This window comes from Uloborus diversus, chromosome 5 (genome assembly GCF_026930045.1).
Source record: "Uloborus diversus isolate 005 chromosome 5, Udiv.v.3.1, whole genome shotgun sequence".
Taxonomy (NCBI): domain Eukaryota; kingdom Metazoa; phylum Arthropoda; class Arachnida; order Araneae; family Uloboridae; genus Uloborus; species Uloborus diversus.
The window spans coordinates 79,559,918-79,582,250 of NC_072735.1; the positions used below are offsets into that span (position 1 = coordinate 79,559,918).

General features: G+C 32.3%; 1 protein-coding gene across 1 annotated transcript in view; it reads left to right on the forward strand.

Moving 5' to 3' along the window:
- The window catches only part of LOC129222653 (myocyte-specific enhancer factor 2C-like), a 150,853-nt gene that overhangs the window by 108,312 nt on the left and 20,208 nt on the right, over nt 1-22,333 (forward strand). The window contains exons 3-5 of the mRNA XM_054857183.1: nt 11,509-11,712; nt 12,872-13,039; nt 14,628-14,751. Of these exons, the coding sequence (XP_054713158.1) occupies nt 11,509-11,712; nt 12,872-13,039; nt 14,628-14,751 (496 nt within the window). The remainder of the gene's footprint in view (nt 1-11,508; nt 11,713-12,871; nt 13,040-14,627; nt 14,752-22,333) is intronic.

The window sequence follows — 22,333 nt, forward strand, 5'->3', positions numbered from 1 at the left end:
AAAAAAAAAAAAAACCTGTTTATGAATATTTTGTTATTTTGAAATCAAGATTACGTGGGAAATAATTTGGCTGGTGTGTAAAAATTTCTTCTGATTAATGAGATTTTAGCGTTTGTTGGACCCTGCATATCATCAGCGTAATTGTTATGTTCACAAATATGTGTGTAACAATAAAACATAGCTAAAGTTGGGAAATAAAATTTGGAATTTGATGCACGAATTAGTTAGTGTTGGTTTTCACAACTGGAAAGTACATATTTATGTAATGTAGCGTGACACATGACGACAGGGTGGAAGGGGAATCAGGTGTGACACTTTGATAAAAGGGGAATGAGAGGGGAGAGCTCACAAATACTGAAAAAGAAAAAGTAGCATTTTTATGGACTGCCTCCAGACAAATTATACGTAGTTTGTTTGTTTATTTTGTAATATTTTATTTTATTTTATTTGTTTATTTATTTGCTTCAGAAATATAAAGGTGTTATTAAGATTTAGACCATTCCATGCATGAATAAAAAGTTAATAGGGGGGTGAAGGTGGGTTAGGATTTAATATAAAAAGAAAGCAATTCTTTTCTAAATATATATTTACTACTCATGTTCGTAAAATAAGTGCACCACGCGAAAAATTTAAACATAGAATGGTACCTTGCGGTGCCTTTCCGTAAGAATTTTAGGATTACCATTTCCTACAAGAGTAATTTTTAACAGCTGAATAATTTGTTACAGATGAATAAGATTTTTTTTTTCTATAAGGGAAAAAAAAACTCGAAAGAAACAGCCTTAAAAATCAAGAAAAAGAATAGAAAACGTTTAATTTCAAATATTTTATCCTCCATTTCGGTTAAATATACTTTAACGGATAATCTGAATAGTTATTAAAAATTATCGATAAAGAAAACAATAGTCATAAAATACCGTGTAAAAAAGAAGCATTCGAAATGAAAGCAACTTTTTTTCATGTGAAACTTTTTTCGAATACTTTGGTAACTATATTAATTTTAAACACGTAACTGTAACGTTTATTTTCTAGGATGGCAAGAATTAAAAAAAATATCATAAGAAATTTCTTATCGAACGACAAATGACCAATATTAGAGACCGAAAACAGCTAAGGGGGGAGGGGGGGGCTACTAAATATTTTATGTTTTAATTTCGAATAAAAATTCTACGCATTTCTATCATAATAAAAAAATTAGTAAAAAATAATTGTCACATAACATGATTTTTGTTCAGAAATATGGCCTGTATTATAATTCCCCCTCCCCTATTTAGTCTTTTTTAGGGCGTTCTTTTTATTTTTCAACTTACTTTAGTGGATTTATCCGGTTTTAATGCCACTTTGACTATTAAATTGCAAATGTAGAAGGGTCATTCTAATGTTATACACGGGATATTTGCAGACATTTAAAGTGCAAAAAACAGTTAAAAAGGATGTTAATTCATATTTTTTTGCAATTGGATCATAAATCAAGATTCATTCTGAAATTTCAAATGCTATAGTGCTTCTATCCAATTCTCTTGCCTTTTGGTCAAATACATTAATTAGAAAAATTACAAATTTATTTAATTTGTGTCATGCACGGGACATGTATGAATGTTACTCTATCTCAGCTATAAGAATTCAAAAGTTAAAATAGTAGTTGTGTTTATAATGAAATAAAAACTAATATGGCAATAATATATACCATTTTAAGTGAAAGTTCAATAAAAAGTATTTTACATAATAAATAAATATATATATATATATATATAATATACTTTAAATTGTTATAATGTAACTAGTATTAGGATGATACGTTATTTAATACTAAAACATCATTGAAATATCTACCTAAATCTCCAAGCAGAAAAAAAAAAAAGGCTACGGTTCCTGCTATTGCAAAACCCCCGAGTCGGCGAAGCAATTGACAGGAAGAGAGGAAGAGAGCATGGAATAATCAGGGATGAATAATAGGGCAGTAAAGCACATAGCCTAGGGCCCAGCAGATCCCAGAATCAGGCGAGAGTTCTGGTAATCAGACCCTGACCCCCCACCCATTCAGTCTCGTTTCCCAACCAAAACAGGCAACTGTTGACCATTTGCTGTCGGCGACAGCAATTAAGGTACAGTAAACGAAGAGGAAAGAAAACCTTCACGTATTTTTCACTCTCAAGCTATTGTGCTCGCAAAATACTCTCATACAAATTTGCTCCTAATGTAAAATGTATTTTAGACATTCGAACCAAAATGCCGCCCCTCAAATTTGCCGCCCCGGACAGGGGTCCGGTTTGTCCGGCGCTAGAGCCGCCCCTGTCCCTTGCCTTTATTGATTGTCTTGAAGTAGGTAATTAGCGTACTTTAATCATGATTTCAAGAAAAAAATATTTGTTTTTTAAAATTAATACAAACTTAAAAATCTTATACCCATGGGGGGGGGGGGGTCAGAACCCCTCCCCCCCATAAGCCCGAAAAAATCATTTTTCAGTCGAACCTGAAGGGTTCTGTTTATCTAAAAGATTTTTATTTAATATGATAGCTGTTGTGACTTTAAAAAGCTTATGTCTTCCTGTTTTGTGCAACATTTTTTCTCTTGGAGACAGGGCTTTCTTGCTTATGACGGCAGTATTGATCAAGGTATTTTCAAAGAAGAAATTTGTTTATAATGTCCTTTGTTGTTTAATTGATAAAGAGTAATATATCTATCTATCTATCTATCTATCTATTATATATAATATATATATATTTGTGTGTGTGTGTATATAAACTTGAGGGCATGGCTTTACTTTAAACTTCAGAAAAAATTAACCCCCCTCCCCCAAAGATTTTTTCTTGCTACACCACTGCAGACAAAAGCTACAAAATTATTACTTCTTTGCGTTTTTAAGTTAATTGCTAAAATTAAATGTTGAATGAGAATCAACTTTGTTTTTGCCAATGTATTATTTGCTGTTGCCTCAGATTATACAAAGTTTTTTTTTTCTTTTCAGACTATAAAATTCTTCTATTTTAAAACTCAAGTTATACATACATATAAATATATTTTGAAATTGATTGTTTTTTTTTTTTTGCATTTCAATGTTGTTTATTACAAAAGTAATCTAAGATTTCCCCCCCAACAAATAAGAAAATCATTTGAAATTGAGTCACCATGTGTGCAGAAGTAAATGTTTTTTGTTATTCTTGCAGCATTAATTATACCGCTTGAAAATTTTGTTCAAAATTATTTCGATACAAACTTTTTAGTTTTATCATGACTAGTGTTCGCCCAGTGGTCGAAACTCGACATATCCATAAATGAATATTTGAGAAAACTTGTATGAATTTCACTATTTCCAACATTTTTATTTCTACTCTTACTCATTTTTACTGCAAACCGGAAAAGATACAATTTTTATACGGACACACAATACCACAGTAATAATTTATTCCAATTTTGCTTTTTATCTGTTAATCTCAAAATAAATGGATGAAAGGGAATATTTCAGTAATGGGGTTGTTTCCGAAATTTTCAAAGTATTTTTTATTAAAAGAGGATGCTTAAAAACAAAGGTATTAACCACTTTTTAAATAAATTGAAAAAAATTAATATTTTTAAACTTTCAATTGGTGCACAGATTGAAATTAATTTTTTGGCATCAAAAGCGATAAAATGCCACTCATTGATGACATTAGCGCACAGCGCAAATTATCATAACCCAAAAACGCAGTTGAGAGCAAACCGTAAATATTTAGCGTGGCAATGAAATCGCGCGCCAAAGTATATCACCTATAACGTCATAAAGACTACGCCTTATTTCCAAAATCGGACATTCAAAAATTTTTTTAAAATGAGAAAATAAAAGTTTTTTCTGGCTCAACATTTTTTTTTTCTTATTCTATCTATTTCAGTGACTAAAAGTAGTTTTTTTGACTGAAGGAAACAACCCCATTGAGAAATTGGTGTGTCGACAAATTGCTGGCTTGAATAATTTTATTCTAGATATCATGTTGCTTTGTGCTAATCCTATGCAAATAAATGTTTCCCTACTCTTTGTTTACGTATGCAAAGGAAAAACATTTTTCACGCTGGCATTGGAAACAAAAAAAATTGACGCCAATGGATAAAAATCACCAATTGTCCAATTTTCGAAATCCTCCCGTATGAAATGAAGCATCACAAAACTCAATATATACGTAAAATTTCTGTTTGAACAATGTTACTTATAAAACATCTGTGATTATTATTTAAGTTACTTTTTTGTCATTAGAAATATAAATTTCCAAGTGTCAAATGAGCGAACTCTACTCGTGTTAACATATAACTGTCCATTCAAAAACACTTTGTGTTGTAATAATAGTACAATTTTTTAAAAAGGTCGACTTTGTGCTTTGTTTATGGTTAAAGGCAGTGCATAACTGATGTGACTTTTCAACAAGTTTCGACCCTCTCCCCAATGTCACAATGTTTTGCACTTCACTATACCCCCTCTTCCCTTTGTCACATGTCACATTGTTTTTCATAAACATTCCTATTAAAAAAAGGCTTGTTGTCACGTTCTCCCCATTGTATGCTCCTCTTGTCATGTCTTTCCTCTCCCTTGTCACAAACTCTTACTATTTCGTGAACCCTACCTTAAAGCAGGACTTCATTCGTGGACAGCCCCTATCTTGTGGCAACCGTATGCAAATATACATTTCACTACTTTTTGTTTTCGTATGCAAATTAAAAACATTTCTCGAGCTGCAATTGGTGCCAAAAATTTGATGCCAATAGATGAAGAGCGCCTGCCAATTTAACAATTATCAAAATCTTCCCGAGTGAAATGATCTTGCAAAACTCAAATTATACGTAAAACTTCTGCATGAACAATGCTTTTAATAAGTTTAATATAGAGACGTACCGAGTAGCACTTATGGCGGAGTAGCCGAGTACCGAGTACTCGGCCTTTCACTACTCGGCCAAGGACCGAGTTACCGAGTACTCGGCCTTTCACTACTTGGGCGAGTTACCAAGTACCAATTACGTTTTAAGAAGAACCACTGACACACATGTGATGAATTTTGAACTTATTGGAATAGTAGTATAGACCTCCTTGTCCATATAATAGTTTTTAAAACTAAATTCCTGCTGAAATTCAATTATGCATTATATAAACAATTTTGTTTGTGCCAAAAATTTTACAAAAAAATTATTTTTAAAATTAAAAATAAATAAATAAAAGGTATGATTAATCAAGTTCTGGGGAATTAAAAATTGTTAGCATAAGAGGGGTGTCCGTTAGGAGGGCTTTCACTGTATATACCAATCAATTTTAGTCCGCCAAACATAAATAATTTTTTTAATACAACAAATGTGCAGGAACACTTCAGACACATGTTTCTGCCCCCCCCCCCCTCCGTTACAAGGAACATCTTTTTCAGTGCATAACATGTGAGCTAAAGAATGTAAAGACATTCCACAAAAAAATCCGACTTTTGTCGGATGCCTTTAAATCTATGAGCTCCCATTTTCAACATTGAAAAAGGAATTCCTTGTAACGCCAAAACACATGTCTGCAGTGTTCCTGCACTGTACTTTTAACATTGTTTTATTTCCTTTTATTTTTTAAGCAAAGGTATTTTTATATTTTTTATAACTAATTTTTGTTTGTAGCAAAAATCCATTTTTAATATAAAAATTCCATATTTTCTATACTTTCCTTTTTTGCATAATTTTTAATAAATAAGTTTTATTAACTTTGGGGAAATTAAAATAAAGATTTATTCCATTGAAGCATTACAAACTTCATTATTCCCAAAATTTAAATTTGACTTATAAATTTTAATTGTAAATTATTGCAGAATATAATGCTTGCTCTTTTTTTTAATAAATTTTAGTACTGCTTTGGACAATATTCAATGTTTTGCAACTACTCGGTATTGGCCGAGTATCTGATCAGAATTTGACCGAGTACCAAGTACTCGGCAAATTGGCCGAGTACCGAGTAGTTACCGAGTACTCGGTACGTGTCTAGTTTAATATTATTGAGTAAGTTGCCTTGACCTCTGCCGTTAGAATTATTTAATTCCAAACAGTCAAATGAACGAACCCTACTTGCTACATTACAAAACTTTTCCATTTCAAAAACACTGCACGTCGCAATAATAGTGTAATTTTTAAAAAAATCGTGTTGGTGATTTGTTTATAGTTTATGGGAAAACTGACAAATGTACTTTTCAAAATTTTTGATCTCTGTCCCCTTTGTCGCAAAGTTTCACCATAACCCATCTTTCCTTTGCCACATGTCACACTGTTTTTCATAAACGTTGTTATCAAAAAAAAAAAGAGCTTGATGTCCCATTCTCCACATTGTATGTTCCTCTTGTCATTTATTTCCTTCGCCTTGTCACGAACGGTTACAATTTAATGAACCCCACCTTAAAGAGGGACTTCATTCGTAGTCAGTTCCTTGCAAATAGACATTTCTTTACTTGTTTTTTATGAATGCAAAAGAAAAATATTTCTCATCCTGGCATTCGAGCCAAAATGGATAAAGTTCACCAATTTCACAATTATAGAAGTTGTTCTGAATGAAATGATGCCACAAAACTCCCTTAATACATAAAATGTCAGTATAAACAATATTTTTTGTAAAAGTAGGCATGATCTTGCCGTTAAATATAAAATTTCCAACAGTCAAATGAACGAACTCTACTCACGGCAACATATAATGTCCATGCAAAAGCATTGGACGTTGTAAGAATAAGCCAACTTTATCAAAAGTTTCACCTGTTTGTGGTGATAACAAATGTAGGTATTATTAGGAGCTGGAACTGAAAGCCGTCCCTCACTCCGTAACAAAATTTATTTAAATATCAAAATCGCAAAAACATAATCAAAATGATAATATTTTAAATGCCCGGAGTTATCCAAAAAGCCTCAATAATAAAAACAAAATGCAAGTATTTCATTTCTTTATGCTCAAGCGAGAATTGGCAACACCACAATATTATCCAGCAATTTCTTCGCGCTAACTATGTCACGTGAAAAAGCAAATAAAAATGAATTTTCACTAACTTTTAATTGCTTCTAATGCTGTTTCTAGCCAACATAGCGGGTTTCGATTTTCGCGCGGTAAAACCGGGTAAAACGTGTTTTAAAGCATTTTTCGCGAGCTTTCCAACCATACCAAGCTCAAAGCATTAAAATGCATTTTTCGTGTAGAAAAAGCGGTTTAAAAACCGAATTAAAACTTAATGTTTCACGTTTCCAACAATGAATTTCAACGATGGAAAAGAGATAAAATTAAAAATTTTGAGTTTCACTAACTAAAAAACGCGTATAACTTTTTCTCTAGTGGATTTAGGTTATTGGACCTTGGGCGCCCTAACATTTTTTTCGATAGGAGTGTTTTTTAAGGACCTTTACAACCATATCAAATTCAAAATAATTGGACCATCCGTTCGCGTTGAAAGAGCCATTTAGGACAAAAATGCGTTTTTTTATTAATATCTCTGTTAATTTAACGTTAAATTTCAAAAAATTTTATTGACGACACTAAAACTCGGTAATAGCTACCGAACAAAAAAAGAATGAAGGAAATCGGTTCAAAAACAGAGGAGATATTGGTACCGAAAGAAAACGGCTTGCCTATTAATATATAAAGATTAGATATTTCTTTAAGAGTGTTTGTAATAATTTTTTAGAATTCTTATGTTAACTGGTTACTGGAAGTAAAGTGTAATTGTTTTAGATTCCTATAACATTTTCCTGTAGATAATTTGATGTACTATTTTTACTAAAAAATAGGAGCATCTTTTCAAAATATATTTTTAATTAACAGCTTAAAATGTTTTAAACACTGCATTTTATTTAATATGCAATGGGTTTCAAATAGGGAAAAGCAAGGAAACTTATCATTGGTAACGTAAATCAGGGAAATTTGGTGAACTTAGGCAGGGAAAAGTCTGGGAACTTTTTTCAGTTTCTGTCGCCACCCTGTACTCGGACTTTGCAGAAAATTTCTTGTGATTGAGATTTTAATCATTTTGCATCTTGTAAATATTTTAATATTTTGGGTAATTGGATGTTGCTACCTTAGATTAGCACAGATTTTCCCTAACTGTGGTCTGCATACCCCTTGGTTTAGCAAGTCCATGCCAGGGGGTTCACAGTGCTACCCAGCTAAAACGTTAAACATAATTGAGATTGAAGGACAAGTAACAATGCTTTAATTAAAGAAGAAAGCAACCTTTATGAGGAATAAAAAGTTCTTGCTTAAGTACAGGCAGGACTTAGCAGACCCCCCCCCCCCCTTTCTTTGGAATTCTCAGAAGTAAACACACCACACATTAATTAATTTTTTGTACATGACAAAGTTCAAATTGTTACAAAACTATATATTAAGTAAAATGCAAACATTAAGGCACAATTTTTCAGCTGGGATATTATACTTGAAATGAAACTTTTGCTCCAAGATTTTCAAGACTAAATTTAACAGTCAACATCCGGAATTTCAAGCAAAGACTGAAATAGATCAAATGGTATAGTTTGCAGCCAATTTTAATAATTATCGAGTACTACTGTTTTATAAATTTGTTGCATAATATGCTTCCATTTATACAACAAAATCATTTTAAATGAAAGTAAACGTTTAGCGCTTGAGATTTTCATACAGTCCCCAAATTTTAAGCTATCAATCTTTCATTCTGGCCAAATTGTCGAGGCCTAAAATATTTAGTGCTCAGAATATATTGATGTTATTAGCATACTTCATACTATATTGAACCCGCACCTGCTGGACTCGATTGATGTAGTTAGTATGTTGTGAACTGATGAACAAAAGCAGTGAGCAAGGTTGCAGCACTGGTGCAAATGGAATTCATTGATTTTTTTTCTGTATTTATGATAAGCATACTTTTTTAGTATTATAATTACATTTAAAGCATATTAGTAATTAATTGATTAGATTGCGATTAGTGAAACTGATTTCAGTTTCCGGGGACTGGTGCCCGATAGCAAGCAGAGGGCGTGGCTCCCTATAATTGAGGCAAACTTAAGCAGGCAGCATTGTGAAGGCTACGCAGATCCTAATCACAGCATTACGATGCTGCCAGATTAGGTTTGCTCGAACCATAGTTAAAAATTAAAATCCTAATAGGCTGTTAATATACAACTCATATGAAAAATTAACACACTTAAACTAGGCTAACAGTGTTTTGTTCACCTACTTCAAAAGTTAATTTTTATTAGTAAACTTGTTGTAGAAATTTGGTGATAACATTTTAATTCCTAATTGAATTTCAAATAGAATTCCAATACTTCCATAACTCAAAATACTAAATGCAAGAAATGAATACCAGACACAAGCTCTGAAAAATATACAGAACAATGAATAAAAAAATGAAAAGGAAGGAAAAAAGTAAAAATCCATTAAAAAAAAAGATTTAACTATCATTTTTTTTTTTTTTTGCATAGCGGGTGGGGGCGCAGAGGTCTGAAGTTTAGGAACTACTGGATTAGCATATTTTATGTTTCATTTCAGTTTTCAGTAAATGCCAAAATTGAACATGCTTAACAAAAATTTGATTCCTGTGTTTGTGATTTCAATCCTTTTGCACGTTGTAAATATTTTGTTATTTTTAGCGTCTTTGACATGTGCCATCTCATATTAGATGATTTCATGTAATTCATTTAATAACAAAAAATAATTATTTTTGTCTTTGTTCATATAGTTATTTATTTTCACAAGCTTCATTTTAGTAATTTTTGATAATATTCAGTCACTACTAATTTTTTAGGTAAGTATTAACAAATAATTTCATAATGTGAACACTTAACATACATATTTGAAACTTGAAACTTCCCAATTCACTTAATTCCTAGGACAAAAACATTTTGTGACTAGTAGCACAATCAAAAAGAAGTTTTCTTTGGTGGTGGGGGGCGAGGGGGGGGGGAGCGACCACATTGAAAGGGAAAAAATGACCTGATAGAAAGGGGGGCTTGGGAGTTCTCCCCCGGAAAATGTTTGAAGTTTGTAGTTTAAAAACTTAACATTTTAAGCTTTTTTTGCTGGTGTTTGGGGAAAAAGTACTGAGGTCTCGGTGGAAATTTCTAGAAATTAAAGCCTTAAAAACGTAATTATAGGCCATATTTATTGACTTTAAGGTCAGAGACTGTCCCAGATCGATTTTTTTTTTTTTTAAATAGGTCAAAATCAATTGCCTGCAAATTCTTGAAATTGAAGTTTCAAAAACAGAATTTTAGACAAGGAAGGGAGCTCTTCCCTAGAAAAATTTTGAAAATTATGGTCCTAAAAACTTTAGCAATATTTTATATTCAGAGGAGCCATTCCACTTAAGCTTTTTGTTAATGTAGTTTGAAAAACCCAATTGCTTATGATATAAAAGAAAGGTGGTATGAGGACCCTAGCCCGAATATTTTCTGAAATTCAAGCCTTCAAAATGCGATTGTAGATCCATATTATGTAACATTAGGCTCGGTAATTTTTGAAATTCAAGTTACAAAAACGCAACTTTAAGCGATTTTCGATGTTGTCGAGTATTTGGGAACTTTAAGCTGGAAATATCGTGAAATTAAGGACCTGGAAACGAAATTTCAGATGCTCCATAATGCTTTCGGCGATTGTGTGTGTGTTGGGGGGGGGGGGAGTTCGGAGGAGCAGCATTTTGAACATTTTCTTATTTCAGACGAACGTAGGGAACAAGAAAAGAAAAGAAATAGGACGGGGGTGGGGGGGAATAGCGTTAGCTGATCAATAAGCTGTAGCTATTGAATATTTTTAATTCGGGCCCCGCATTTGCTAAGGCTGGCTCTTTGCAGTCTCCCCTGTACGCACTATTTTGATTACTTTTGCATCTTGTTTTTAATAAGAACTTCATTTGAAACCATGGAAATTTTTTTAAACTTTTGAGAATTTACTTCTGAGAATTTTGAGAGGCCCTATCAGCGTGAGACCATCAGCAGTCGCCAACGCCTAGTGCCGCCACTGCAGTTTTGAAACTAAATCAAATGCTGAAGAAATTATTAAAATAGTGAAGTAAAGTAATTTTTACTAAGCAATTCATTATATTTATGATCAAGTTTTATAGTTTAAAAAAAAGACAGCACTAGTGTGTGGAGGAGTTAGAATACCCCTTCCATCTCTACTCCTGCTTTTGGACGCCCATGCAAGAATCAAAGGGTTTCCCATTGTTGTTGGTTTCCAGTTTATATCTAAGAGCAGATCTCGGATAATGTCAACGAGTGATTTGAAATCCCACCATCAGAAATGCCTTCCTTGGCCAAAAGTTGCAATTTTGCCAAAGAATTTGTCAGTTGTTGATACTGCCATTTTTACTTATACTACTTATCTTATCTACCTGATACTTATCTACCTGCCCAGGGCAGTTTTGTTCCTAGATTATTTGTTTATTTTGAATTATAATTGTATTTGGTGACGATTAAAGTATTTTCTGTTGACTAATTTTTATGTTGAAAAAATTTTCACTTTATATTGCACTGTTATATTATTAAAATTATTTTTTTTTCTCCTCCACATCCAGGTTACTTTTACCAAAAGAAAGTTTGGTTTAATGAAGAAAGCTTATGAATTAAGTGTCTTGTGCGACTGTGAGATTGCTCTAATCATATTTAATAGTACTAATAAATTATTTCAGTATGCTAGTACTGATATGGACAAAGTTCTTCTCAAGTATACAGAATATAATGAACCTCATGAAAGTAGAACTAACAGTGATATTGTTGAGGTATGTATTGTTGCAGAAATGATGTAAATAATATTGTTATACCAGGCAGTGAAAAGCAAAGCAAAGTAATGTAAGTGGATATTTTAAAGTTTTGAGTAAATCGCATTTGAAGTTCAGATCTTAGGTAGGCTTTCTTTATTTTTTTTTACAAATATGCTGTATAGAGAGACCTACCAGGACTATTGGTAGGAGAATATGGGACTAAGTGAAACTGCAAAGATAACTAACCTTTTTCAAAATGAACAAATTAGAAATTTCTTTTGAAAATTTCTGATCATAAAGAAATAACAATGTATTTTGTGATAACTTTTGCATTGAAAGATTACGTTTCATTTTTGGCTGTAAATTTGTGCCTTCAAAAAAAGAAAAATTTTTTTTGAATGGGATAAAGTGAGAAATAAATTGTTTAAAGGAAAAAAAAAACAATTTTTGCTTATTAAAAATATTTAATAAATGAATAACTAAAAACAGAAAAAAATAAATGAATAATACTTAATGAAACACTAAATGAATAAATAATTGAATTCATTAATATTTTGAATTAATAAATGAGCGAGTAAAATAGTGTAAGGATAAAGAAATAAATTATTAAATGAAAGAATGCTTATTAACTAATTAATGAATACATAAGTGATTTAACAAATAAGTGAACATGCAAGTGAAATTAACTATTTCACTTTTCCCCACATGCACTTGCCTAATTGTACAAAATATTTAAAATAAAAGATGGCATTAAAAAAGTAAATATTTCACCATCTCACTTTTCCCTGCTATTTCACTTCGTCTCATATTATTTTACTATTGCTTGCCCCAAACAAAGAGGAAAAGGTCTCCTTCCATTTCTACTGGCTCTCCAAGTTTTTTTTTTTTTTTTTTTTGGCACTTACATCCCTTTGTCCTTTACTGCTTCATATAAATGCAAGAGTTATCTTTAGATGGCTTTTTAAAAAAATATATATAAAAAATAAAATAAGCAAATAAATAAAACGCAATAGAAGTTTCAAGCATTCATGGAAGTAACCTTTCTTTTTCAGTTAGACAATATTTGTTTTGATACTTGGTTTCATGCAATTTCTTCCCCAAATTCCGAACTTTAAGTTTCACCTTTGAAATGAAATGATAATTAGTTGTAATATTTTTGTTTTTATCTCTTTTGTAGGCTTTAAACAAAAAGGAGCATAAAGGCTCTTCCAATAGCTGTGATAGTCCTGAGCCTGATATGGAACAGTACTCTATTACTACCAGATCTGATCCTAAATATCAAAAAATTAATGAAGAGTTCCAGTTGATGATGCAGAGAAACTCACAAATAAATGGGAACACCAGGGTAAATATTAAAATGGATTCTTCTAAAAAAATAGAAATAAATCCATCTGAAAAAAAATATATATAAACTCATTATAAACTTAATTTTGCTTTTTGGAAACAAAATTTATGATGTAATTTTGAAAGAAATGTTACAAATGTTGGAGAAAGTCTACAAATTTTGTGCACTTGAGAAGAGTGCACAATCTTTATTTGAATTCTAAGAAATTGATGAGCATTTTTAAAACTTGGTGTTAACACATCAAAATAGGTAACTGTTCAGTTTTAAATTCATTAAAATTTTTGTTGTATAATTAACACTAGAAAGACTGAGGGACCTGTGTGGACCCTTGCATAGTTTGTTGTTCAATAACTCGAATAATACCTATTGGAACGCTCAGACTTTTAATTATATGACATAATTTGAATGCTTGTCTTTCATCTTTTTCTTCATATTGCTGTAAATATTGATCTTTATGTCTAAAGAGACTGGACCACAGTGGCCCCTAAGCTGTTTTACAATAAAAACAATTTTTTTCCTTTTTCCTAACAGTTGTAGCGAAAAAAAAATTTATCTCTAGGTTTAACCTGTAACTTCCACTCTGTGCAGCCGGTTGGATATCCAAATGCTATAAACAGTACCGATTGCTTACCAGCCAAACAGTAGCTATTGCTCTGGGAGAGATAAACTAATTCTAGATTTTAGCGAGTAAACATAAGAAAACTAAATAATCATTTAGGATAACTGCACCATTAACAGACATGCTTAAGACATTGCTCTCAGGTTAACTCAATTTTCTGGACCTTTTAATGTATTTAGACTTATAAAACTATTTTACTCTCATGCAACTGCATCTCATCTCACGTTTGGCTGCTTCTAAATCCTTTGAATTAGTTAATTCTATTTTTATTTGCTCAATTTCGAAAAAAGGTTCGACCCCCCAGTAACAGACACTAAGAATTCTGATGACGCCTAGCAACAGATAAGATGAGAAAAGGATGAGAAATTTACAGAATTCCCTTTTCTCTTCCAAAATGTGCAACAGTTCCTTAATTTTAGATCTAAAACCTTATAAAATTCAAATAAACATGAAACACAGGCAGACCTCGTGGTGGCTATTTATAACTTTCCACCACTGCTTTGTAAATACCAACTGGCACATAAAATTCACTCTGATACACTAGATGGTTACACCATATTCATGGGTCACAGTAACATCAGTTTTACCCGCCTAAAATTCTTATAACTTAAGTCCACACTTCCGACTGTCTGTGCCATAACTTACAAAGTTTTTATTTAGTCAGAAAAGAAGATGCATCGGACATGTGGACTAACTCAGGAAGAATTTTAAAAATAATTCACCCAAAAAAGTGGTAGGGGCCACACAGGCACCTTCAGTCTTTCGAGGGTTACAGAAAATTTCTGTCTTTCTAGTGTTAACAAATCTTGAAAAATTAAAATTTTGAAAACATTAGTAAAGTAATTGCTTGATGATTTCCTATTTTCATCTCACTTGAAATAATACTCTGATAAACGTTCCCTACTGTTTTCTTCACTTGATCACAACATCATTCAGTTTGAAAGAAATGTCTTCTTGTTGTCTCTATAGTGCCCTCAGGGAACTTCCGTTGCTTCAGAATTATCACCTCTACCAGTTACTGTGAGTTATACACCTGAACCTAACACACTTGAACATGGTCCACCATCTGTTAGTCCACAGCCCACTCAATGTGGTAATTATACTATGCTTCTGTTTTCTTTTATCAATTGATTCTTAATAGTATGAAAGTGCTGAATGTTTTGTAACTAATTTTTAATATTCAAAGATCTTTAAACCAAATTTGTGAAAACTCTACAGAGTACTAGTTGTTTATTTATTTCTTAAATTTTAAATAATGATGTTTTAGTTTAATATATGATTTTCAAATTCTAATATTTAGTTTCTGTAAACACAAAATAGTGTAAGTTACTGAGTTAAATAAAACATGCATTATATACAGTAAAACCTCTCAAATTGGCCGAAATTTTTGACCGATGCATACTATGTTAAAGCAACCCTTAAGAGCAGCTCTTCAAACCCCCTCTGAGCAACATGGTAGTTGCTACTCTGGGCTTCGAAGTAAACTAGAGACTACTCTTCGTTTTTTTTTTTTTTTTTTGTGACCTTCAGTTTTTTGTGAAGTTGAAGGGAACCTCCAGGTGCTTTTTATGTTTAGATTTTTGTGGTTCGGTTGGCTGTTATAGTAATCTATGAGGATTAACATTTTTTGAAGCAAAAATGTTTGCAGTTATCATTTACGAAATTTGATTACTGTGACTGCAGCAACGCAAGTTTGTTAAACTTCGCAAGTAGAAATTTTGCTTGAGTATGATTAGGTAAAATCGTCTAGAAAGTTAGCCAAATTTTTAATTTGTGGTAGAAGTAGAACACACACCCAAAAAAAAAAAAAAAAAAGATTATTGTAGAAAAGGATGAAAGGATTTTGAAAGAGTATGAAAATTTTAAATTTGTGGACTTGAATGACTTGAATGAAACTGTATTGGAATAGTTTAAAAGTGCTAGAGAAAGAAAGATTTCTATTAGTGAATCGATAGTAAAAGGCAATAGAAATCGTGTAGGCTTTATAGTACAGTAAAATTAGGCCAAAAAATGGCCAAACCCAAACATCCAAAAAAAAAAAGGTGAAACCTGTTGCAAATTGCTTCTTACCCTTCCAGCAAGAAGGGGTAAAAAGTCCCAGCACTTTGCGCGTCTGGTTTCGGGGGGAAGGGGGGGGGGGACGAAAAAATCCTCTATTTAAATAAAAATAATTTCTATTACTTAAAAAAAATTCTCAAACCTCTCAGAAACCACTCTATAATAGTAAAACAATAAACTCTCACAGAAAAAAATTCTAATTAACAGGGGGTGCACAGGCGGGGGGGGGGGGGGGGGGGGGGGAGGGGGGTCCATGGAGCAGCTTTGCTACATTGGAATTTTTAAGGCAGTTTTTTCAAGGGGTATTTCTTTCTTTTTTGAGGACTTTTATTCTGGATGGGTACTCCGTCACACTTAAGGGGTGCGATATCGCTTTGAGGGGGGGGGGTAACCCTGAATTTACATTCCAAAATCAACTATTGCAGTGAAGTTTACGAAAAAATTTCCCTGACTTAAACTTTTCCGAAGTACAAAATGCCTCACAATGATATGATAATGTCAGAATGATAATTCTTAAAGATCTAAGCGAGCTCAGTAACCAAATTATTTGTGACTGGAGTTATTAAACTGTTTAGAGCGTTGGAAAACAAATTCCTGTGCAGCATAAAAAAAGTCCAAATTAACCAAAGTTTCCCTACTTCTTCTTGATTAACTTACTTCAACTTTTCTACAATATTTTGCCATCACCGTAACGGTGGGACAAACCGGAATTGCCAATAGTGAGATGGGCAATGCTGCACCCTATAAGTCGGTGAGGGTTCTCATTTGCAAACACCAAGCTACCTCTCTTTTACGCAGCTAGTTATGTGAATTATGCTAGATATGCGGACATATACTTGCAACACTATCTGAAACTTTTGAGAACATTATGCGATAAAAAAAATTTGATCACATCAAACATCAGCTAAAACATCAGCTACCAAATGATCTAACGCAGTGACAAATTCAGGTGGTCTAGAACCGGTAGTGATTCAACGATAGAACAAGTCTTGATGAGAGCAATGAGCAAAGAATGCTAAATACTTACACCTTTTTGTCTCCCAGTTTGGAAATCACAATCCGTTTCTAAAGCCCCCAGAAGTTCTTCCCTCTCAAGTTGGTAGTGGTGTTGCTCGCTGATGATAAGGTGAGTTGCGATGAGACCTTCAACGTTCGGGTAGTAACATCAAAGGAAATTGAAGACAAACAATTTTGTGGCATTTCTTTGTAAAGGAGGTAAGCAGTTATGTCTTTAGCTTCTGTTACGAGAGTAGTTACTGTCTGTAAAGATGTGTAAGCCCAAACCATCTTTTACGCCGAATGGTATGAACAGTAAAGATGGAATAACAAATTGCTAAAAACTTCTGGTACGAGTTATGCGCTGATCCTCCATCAGTATTCGATGAATCTGATTTCAGAAGGAAAGAAATCCTGTATTGTTAAAGTGCTAATATCTGAAGCAAAAGGTTCATCCAACACCACAGAACGAACAGCTGGTGTCATATATGAGGCAGTGAGAAGCAGGGTTGGCAAAAACCCGGGTTTTTTTAAAAAAGCCCATGGACCCAGGGTTTTTTGGGTTTTTTCAAATAAAACCCAAAAAAAACCCAACTAAAGCTGGGTTTTTTAAAAGAAATGTGGGTTTTTTTGTCTTTTTTTAGGGAAAATGTAGGGTACTTGTAGCATATTGTAGCGTAAGTATATGAACAAAGCACAAGAATTGTCTTGGGGTAAAAAAAGCTGGAAAACTAGTTAAAATTCAGCGTTTTCTGAAGAAGAGTATGAAAGATGACGAAACCCAAGAATGGTGAAGTTTCAGATTTTTTAGTTTCCATGATTACCAACAGTTAAGGCAAAATTACTTCTTGAGTAATAAAATCTATTGTTCGTTTTTAATTACTACTATTTTTTTTTTGCATTTTACTTTATTGTATTTCATTTTTTTTATGCAAAACTACTGTAGAACCTCAAGTAGTTTAAATCCCTATTTACTGAATTCCAGCTTAATCAAGACATTTCTTTGAATTTCATGTTGCCTGTTTTTCTATTTCTGTGTACAGATTAAGAATTATTAAACTTTTTTGTAAGATAATGAAAATATTGTACATCCTATTCTGTTTTCTGTCCGACCATTTGTAAAACCTGTTAATTTCTAAAAAAAATATAACTTGTTAATTCGAAATTTGTGACGTGTCGGGTTGCAGAAAATAATTCACATGAAAGCCTTTTAGCTAGAGTAGTTTCCTCTGTACAATCTACAAATATTGAGAAAACCAGACGTGACAGGACTTAGTCAAGATAATTTATTGACCAGTTAAAGATAAAAATTAAATATATATTTTTTAAATCTTTGAAGTATTTTTAATGCCGTTAAGAGTTAAGAAATACTATTAAAGTTCAAAATTCATTTTTTATGTCCATTGTCTGTGGTGAAGAACAAATCAAATAGAAGTTTAAATTGTAAAAGTATTAAAATTAATTACTTTTTTTAAAAACTTCTCAAAAAATTAAAAAAAACCCAAAAGTGGGCTAAATAATGGGTTTTTTTAAAAGGGTTTTTTCAAAAAAACCCATTGGGTCCAATCCAATTGGGTCCAATCCGGCCAACCCTGGTGAGAAGCAAAGGGATAATTTTCAAGTTTTGAATAAAACGCGTTTAAAGATAAGATCCTAGGTAGGTTTTCATTGATTTTCTTTTCTAAATCATGCTGTATAGAAGCAACGCGAGGATTTATTTTATTTGGCAGAGGGAAGGGGGGGGGGTGCTGTAGCTTTGAGAGGAGGTGCACCATCGCTCTTGGAGGATGGACACACTTGATTTCTAACTTTAGCTTAGCATAAAATAATGTTTCCATATGAAATGTATGGAGGGAAGTTCGGGGATACTGCTTCGTTTTACGGGGATAGGGGGGTTCTGTAGCATTGGTGGGTTATGTCATCCCTCTTGGGGGTCAAACACCTTTAATTTCAAGCTTTTAAATTTAGTATAGCATAATATTCTTACTTTAAATTTACTCTAAAAATTCTGGAAAAATACCCAAAATAGCAATTTTTAGATGCCCCCCATTCCAAAACCCGACGCACAATGGGGTGGGACTTTTTACCTGTTCTTATTGGGAGGGTAATAAACAATTTGCACCAGGTTTAGCTTTTTTTTTTGGATGTTTGGGTCCGACCCCTATTTTTACTGTACTATTAGGGATACAAAAATTTTCTGTGAGCAATGGATGGTTGAAGCCTGGTATTATATGTGGTAAACAAAAAGGAAAGTTTACAATGCAGCAAACGTGAAAATTGATAGTATAATTGCTAATTTGGAAGCTACAGCTGACGACTCAATTTAGGATTTGCTTTTACAAGTTAAAAATAAGCTTGAAAAAAAAAGTTGCTTCTGTAAAACTTAAAATTTGCAAACACCAAATGAATATTTTTCCCTAAAAAGTAAAAATCATGAAACATTTGAAAATGTTGATTTGTATTATTAGTATTATAGTTCGAGTTCAAGAATCAAAACCCTTTAGAGCAACCATCCCCTCTGAGCGGCCAAATTTTCCCTGAATAGAGGTATCGGTGCTCGGAAAAGTTTTACTGTATAAACAAAGCTTGATTTCCATGGGAAACCATAAAAACTCAGATCCTGTGCTCTTTCTTTTTTTAAAATTTCAAGTTTTTACTTATTTAGCAGAGTTCAGACTAGTTACATATATACATACATAGCTAGATAATATAGACGCATGCTGCACACTGTGCTCGCATACATTTGATGCTGTGCAGATACATTTGCTGTAAATATGTGCATTGACCGAAAATTGTTAATAACATCCATATTAACAGGGATGTGCCAGTTGCGCCAAACTGTTCCAAAAGACCCAAAAGTGTGATTTTGCATGTAATGTTGCAATCCCTTCAACATATTTGGCAGTTTTTGCAGATTATCATCAAGAAAAGGACTTGTAAGTTTGTCTTCCTGCCACGCCCACTCGAAAATTTCAATCCAGTTGCAACCAAATTGAATTAAGCTAATGCCATCTGTAAAAAATAATATTGTTCACCAGTTTTCAATCTTGGTTTCTTTAGATTTTAGGACAGAAAATTGATCTCTAATTTCAGTTGGAGACACTTAAGATAGCAAAAATTGAGGAATTCTAATGCTCTGGTAATGAATATGCAGATATTTCAAGTTTCTCAGGTTTAAGACATTTCCCCCATTTTCTTAGCCTGTCTCTAAATTTATTTATTTACTTTTTTCCTTTTTTATATTTTTTTCACATGTATTTTTAAATTCCTTTTCTTATGACATCATTTCTCAAAATCTTTTTTTTTTTCATTGTAATTTTATTATTAATTTTGTAATTAAATATCAAACAGTTAAAAATAAATGGTTTTAATGTTGCCTTCACTTGATCTTCAGATTTGTTAATTAAGTAGTTCAGTATATGCCAATTTATAGCTCTTTAAAACTCACTTGTAGCTTACTGAGGTGCAGTTTTTAAATTTATCCTTTCTTTTTTGCTTTCTCTCTCTCTTTTTTAGCCTTTTTGAATATGTTTTCGAGTTTTATGAAGCAAACAGATTTTAAAAATACGTATCACAGCACTATAATGTGCACTTAAGCAGTGATGTATCAAGCAAAGTAAATGTGTGAACTAAATTTAAATCAGAAGAAGTGTAAGAAAAAAGTAGAGCAGGACAGGACCAGTCTTTTGGGTCGTTCCATGTCAATTCAACGAAAAAAATGGCATTTTCAACCTGACCTTCTCAAATTTTTTTGATATTTGGCTCAATTGTTAGGTTTACATTAAAAGGAATAAATACACAATAATAAGTCTCTATCTATTTTAGTTTCTGAGATAATTCGATCCAAAGATAAGCAAAAAATGTAAAATTTTGCATTTTGCTAATCATATAATGAGTCATTATTTGTCCTCGTATTGTCGCAGAACATTGCTTTTGGTGTTTTTAGAAAGTGCTTGAATGGACCTTTTATTTGATATGTGACATGCTTATATTTCTTGATTTTTTAATTTCAAGGTCAAACACTTTGAAATTAACCTTCTATATTTTAGAAAGTGTATTTTAATTTTTCTTAAGAAAAAATATGTTATTCTTACATCTATTTTTTACAATATACGAGCATATGAACATGGGATTGCCATGGGATGCTAAGTTATAAAATAAAATGTAACTTACAATTTTAGTACAAAATCGGCATTTAAGTTTTATTTTATATACATATTTTTTAAAAAAATCAACCATACTACAGCAAATATTTATTTAATGATATATTAAAATTAACACATTATTAAGGGGTATTATATACTATACATATGTACTGAACATAAATTAAAATTAATATCAATATTAAAAGAAATAGTTTTATTATATGAATTTTAAAGAAAAAAATTTTTTGCTGGCATATTTTTTTTGAAATGGTATAACTTTTTTTTTTTGAATGAAAAATATTTTTTAGTATCATATGTATATCTACTAAAAATAAAATAAATTACATGAATTTTTCATTCTAAATTTTTCACCTCCAGTTCCTTTTCATTTTAAATATTCCTTTGCTCTTTTTAAAATCATGCAGTAAACAAGAACAGCACTGTGATCAAATAAATATGTTGTTGGTTTTTGAAGTATACTAGAGTTTCCCAGTCAACCACATGGCCCTATAGGGCCATGTGGTTCACTCAGCCATGTGGTAGGTTTCTTCTAAGAAGTCAATAAATCTGACAGGAGTCCCTCCCCTTAAGGAATGGACTTGTAAACAGAGAGAAGAGAATTAAGTCTATGGTCAGCTCTTGAAGCAGAAGTTTCAGTAATCCACTGCTCAACAGGATTTAATTTTCTTTACTTTTTTCTACTTAAAAATTTTTAACTTTTGCAATCTATCACAGCTTTAAGTCAGAATTTAGAGATGGAACCCTCAACTTCTACAGCTTCAAGTAAAACATATTGTTGCAACCCATTTGAAAAATTAGGCCATAACTGTTACAAGAAAAGCTTGAGAACTATAAGCAAAAACTTGGTGCAAACATTTACTTTTCTCAAAGAAGGCTACAAGATTTGTGATTCTTGCGGCAAGGAAATTCAACTATATGCTAAGGAGCAGTTGCCTAAAAAGAGGGAGTTGGAATCTAGTTCTGATGATGAATCTGAACAAATAGATCCTTTATGTACCCCAGAAAAAGATGAAGCTTTTAATGCTTTGAACAAAAGTTTGATAGCTTTAAATGAATCACCTCTTCAGAAAAAACGGTTAGGTGAGAAGAAATATCCCCAAGAAAAGTTTAAAAAAGCAGCAACAGCATTCAAAAGCAAAGTATTAAATATACACCCAAAGATCCTGAACAAGATGATATTCCTATGTCCCCTGACTGTGAAATTATTAAGCAGTTGAAAGAAAAATATAAAAGTACAGATGATAAGAGCATCGGAATGCAAATATTAACAACAATGCCTAAAAGTTGCACTTTGAAAGATTACCAAGATGAATTTGATGTAACAGATTACACTGCAAGAAAGGCTAAAAATCTGGTTAAAGAAAAAGGTGTTATGTCATGCCCTGATCCTAAACCTGGTAAAACTTTAGATTCTGAAACAGCAAAAAAAGTAACGGATCTGTATGAGAGTGAGGA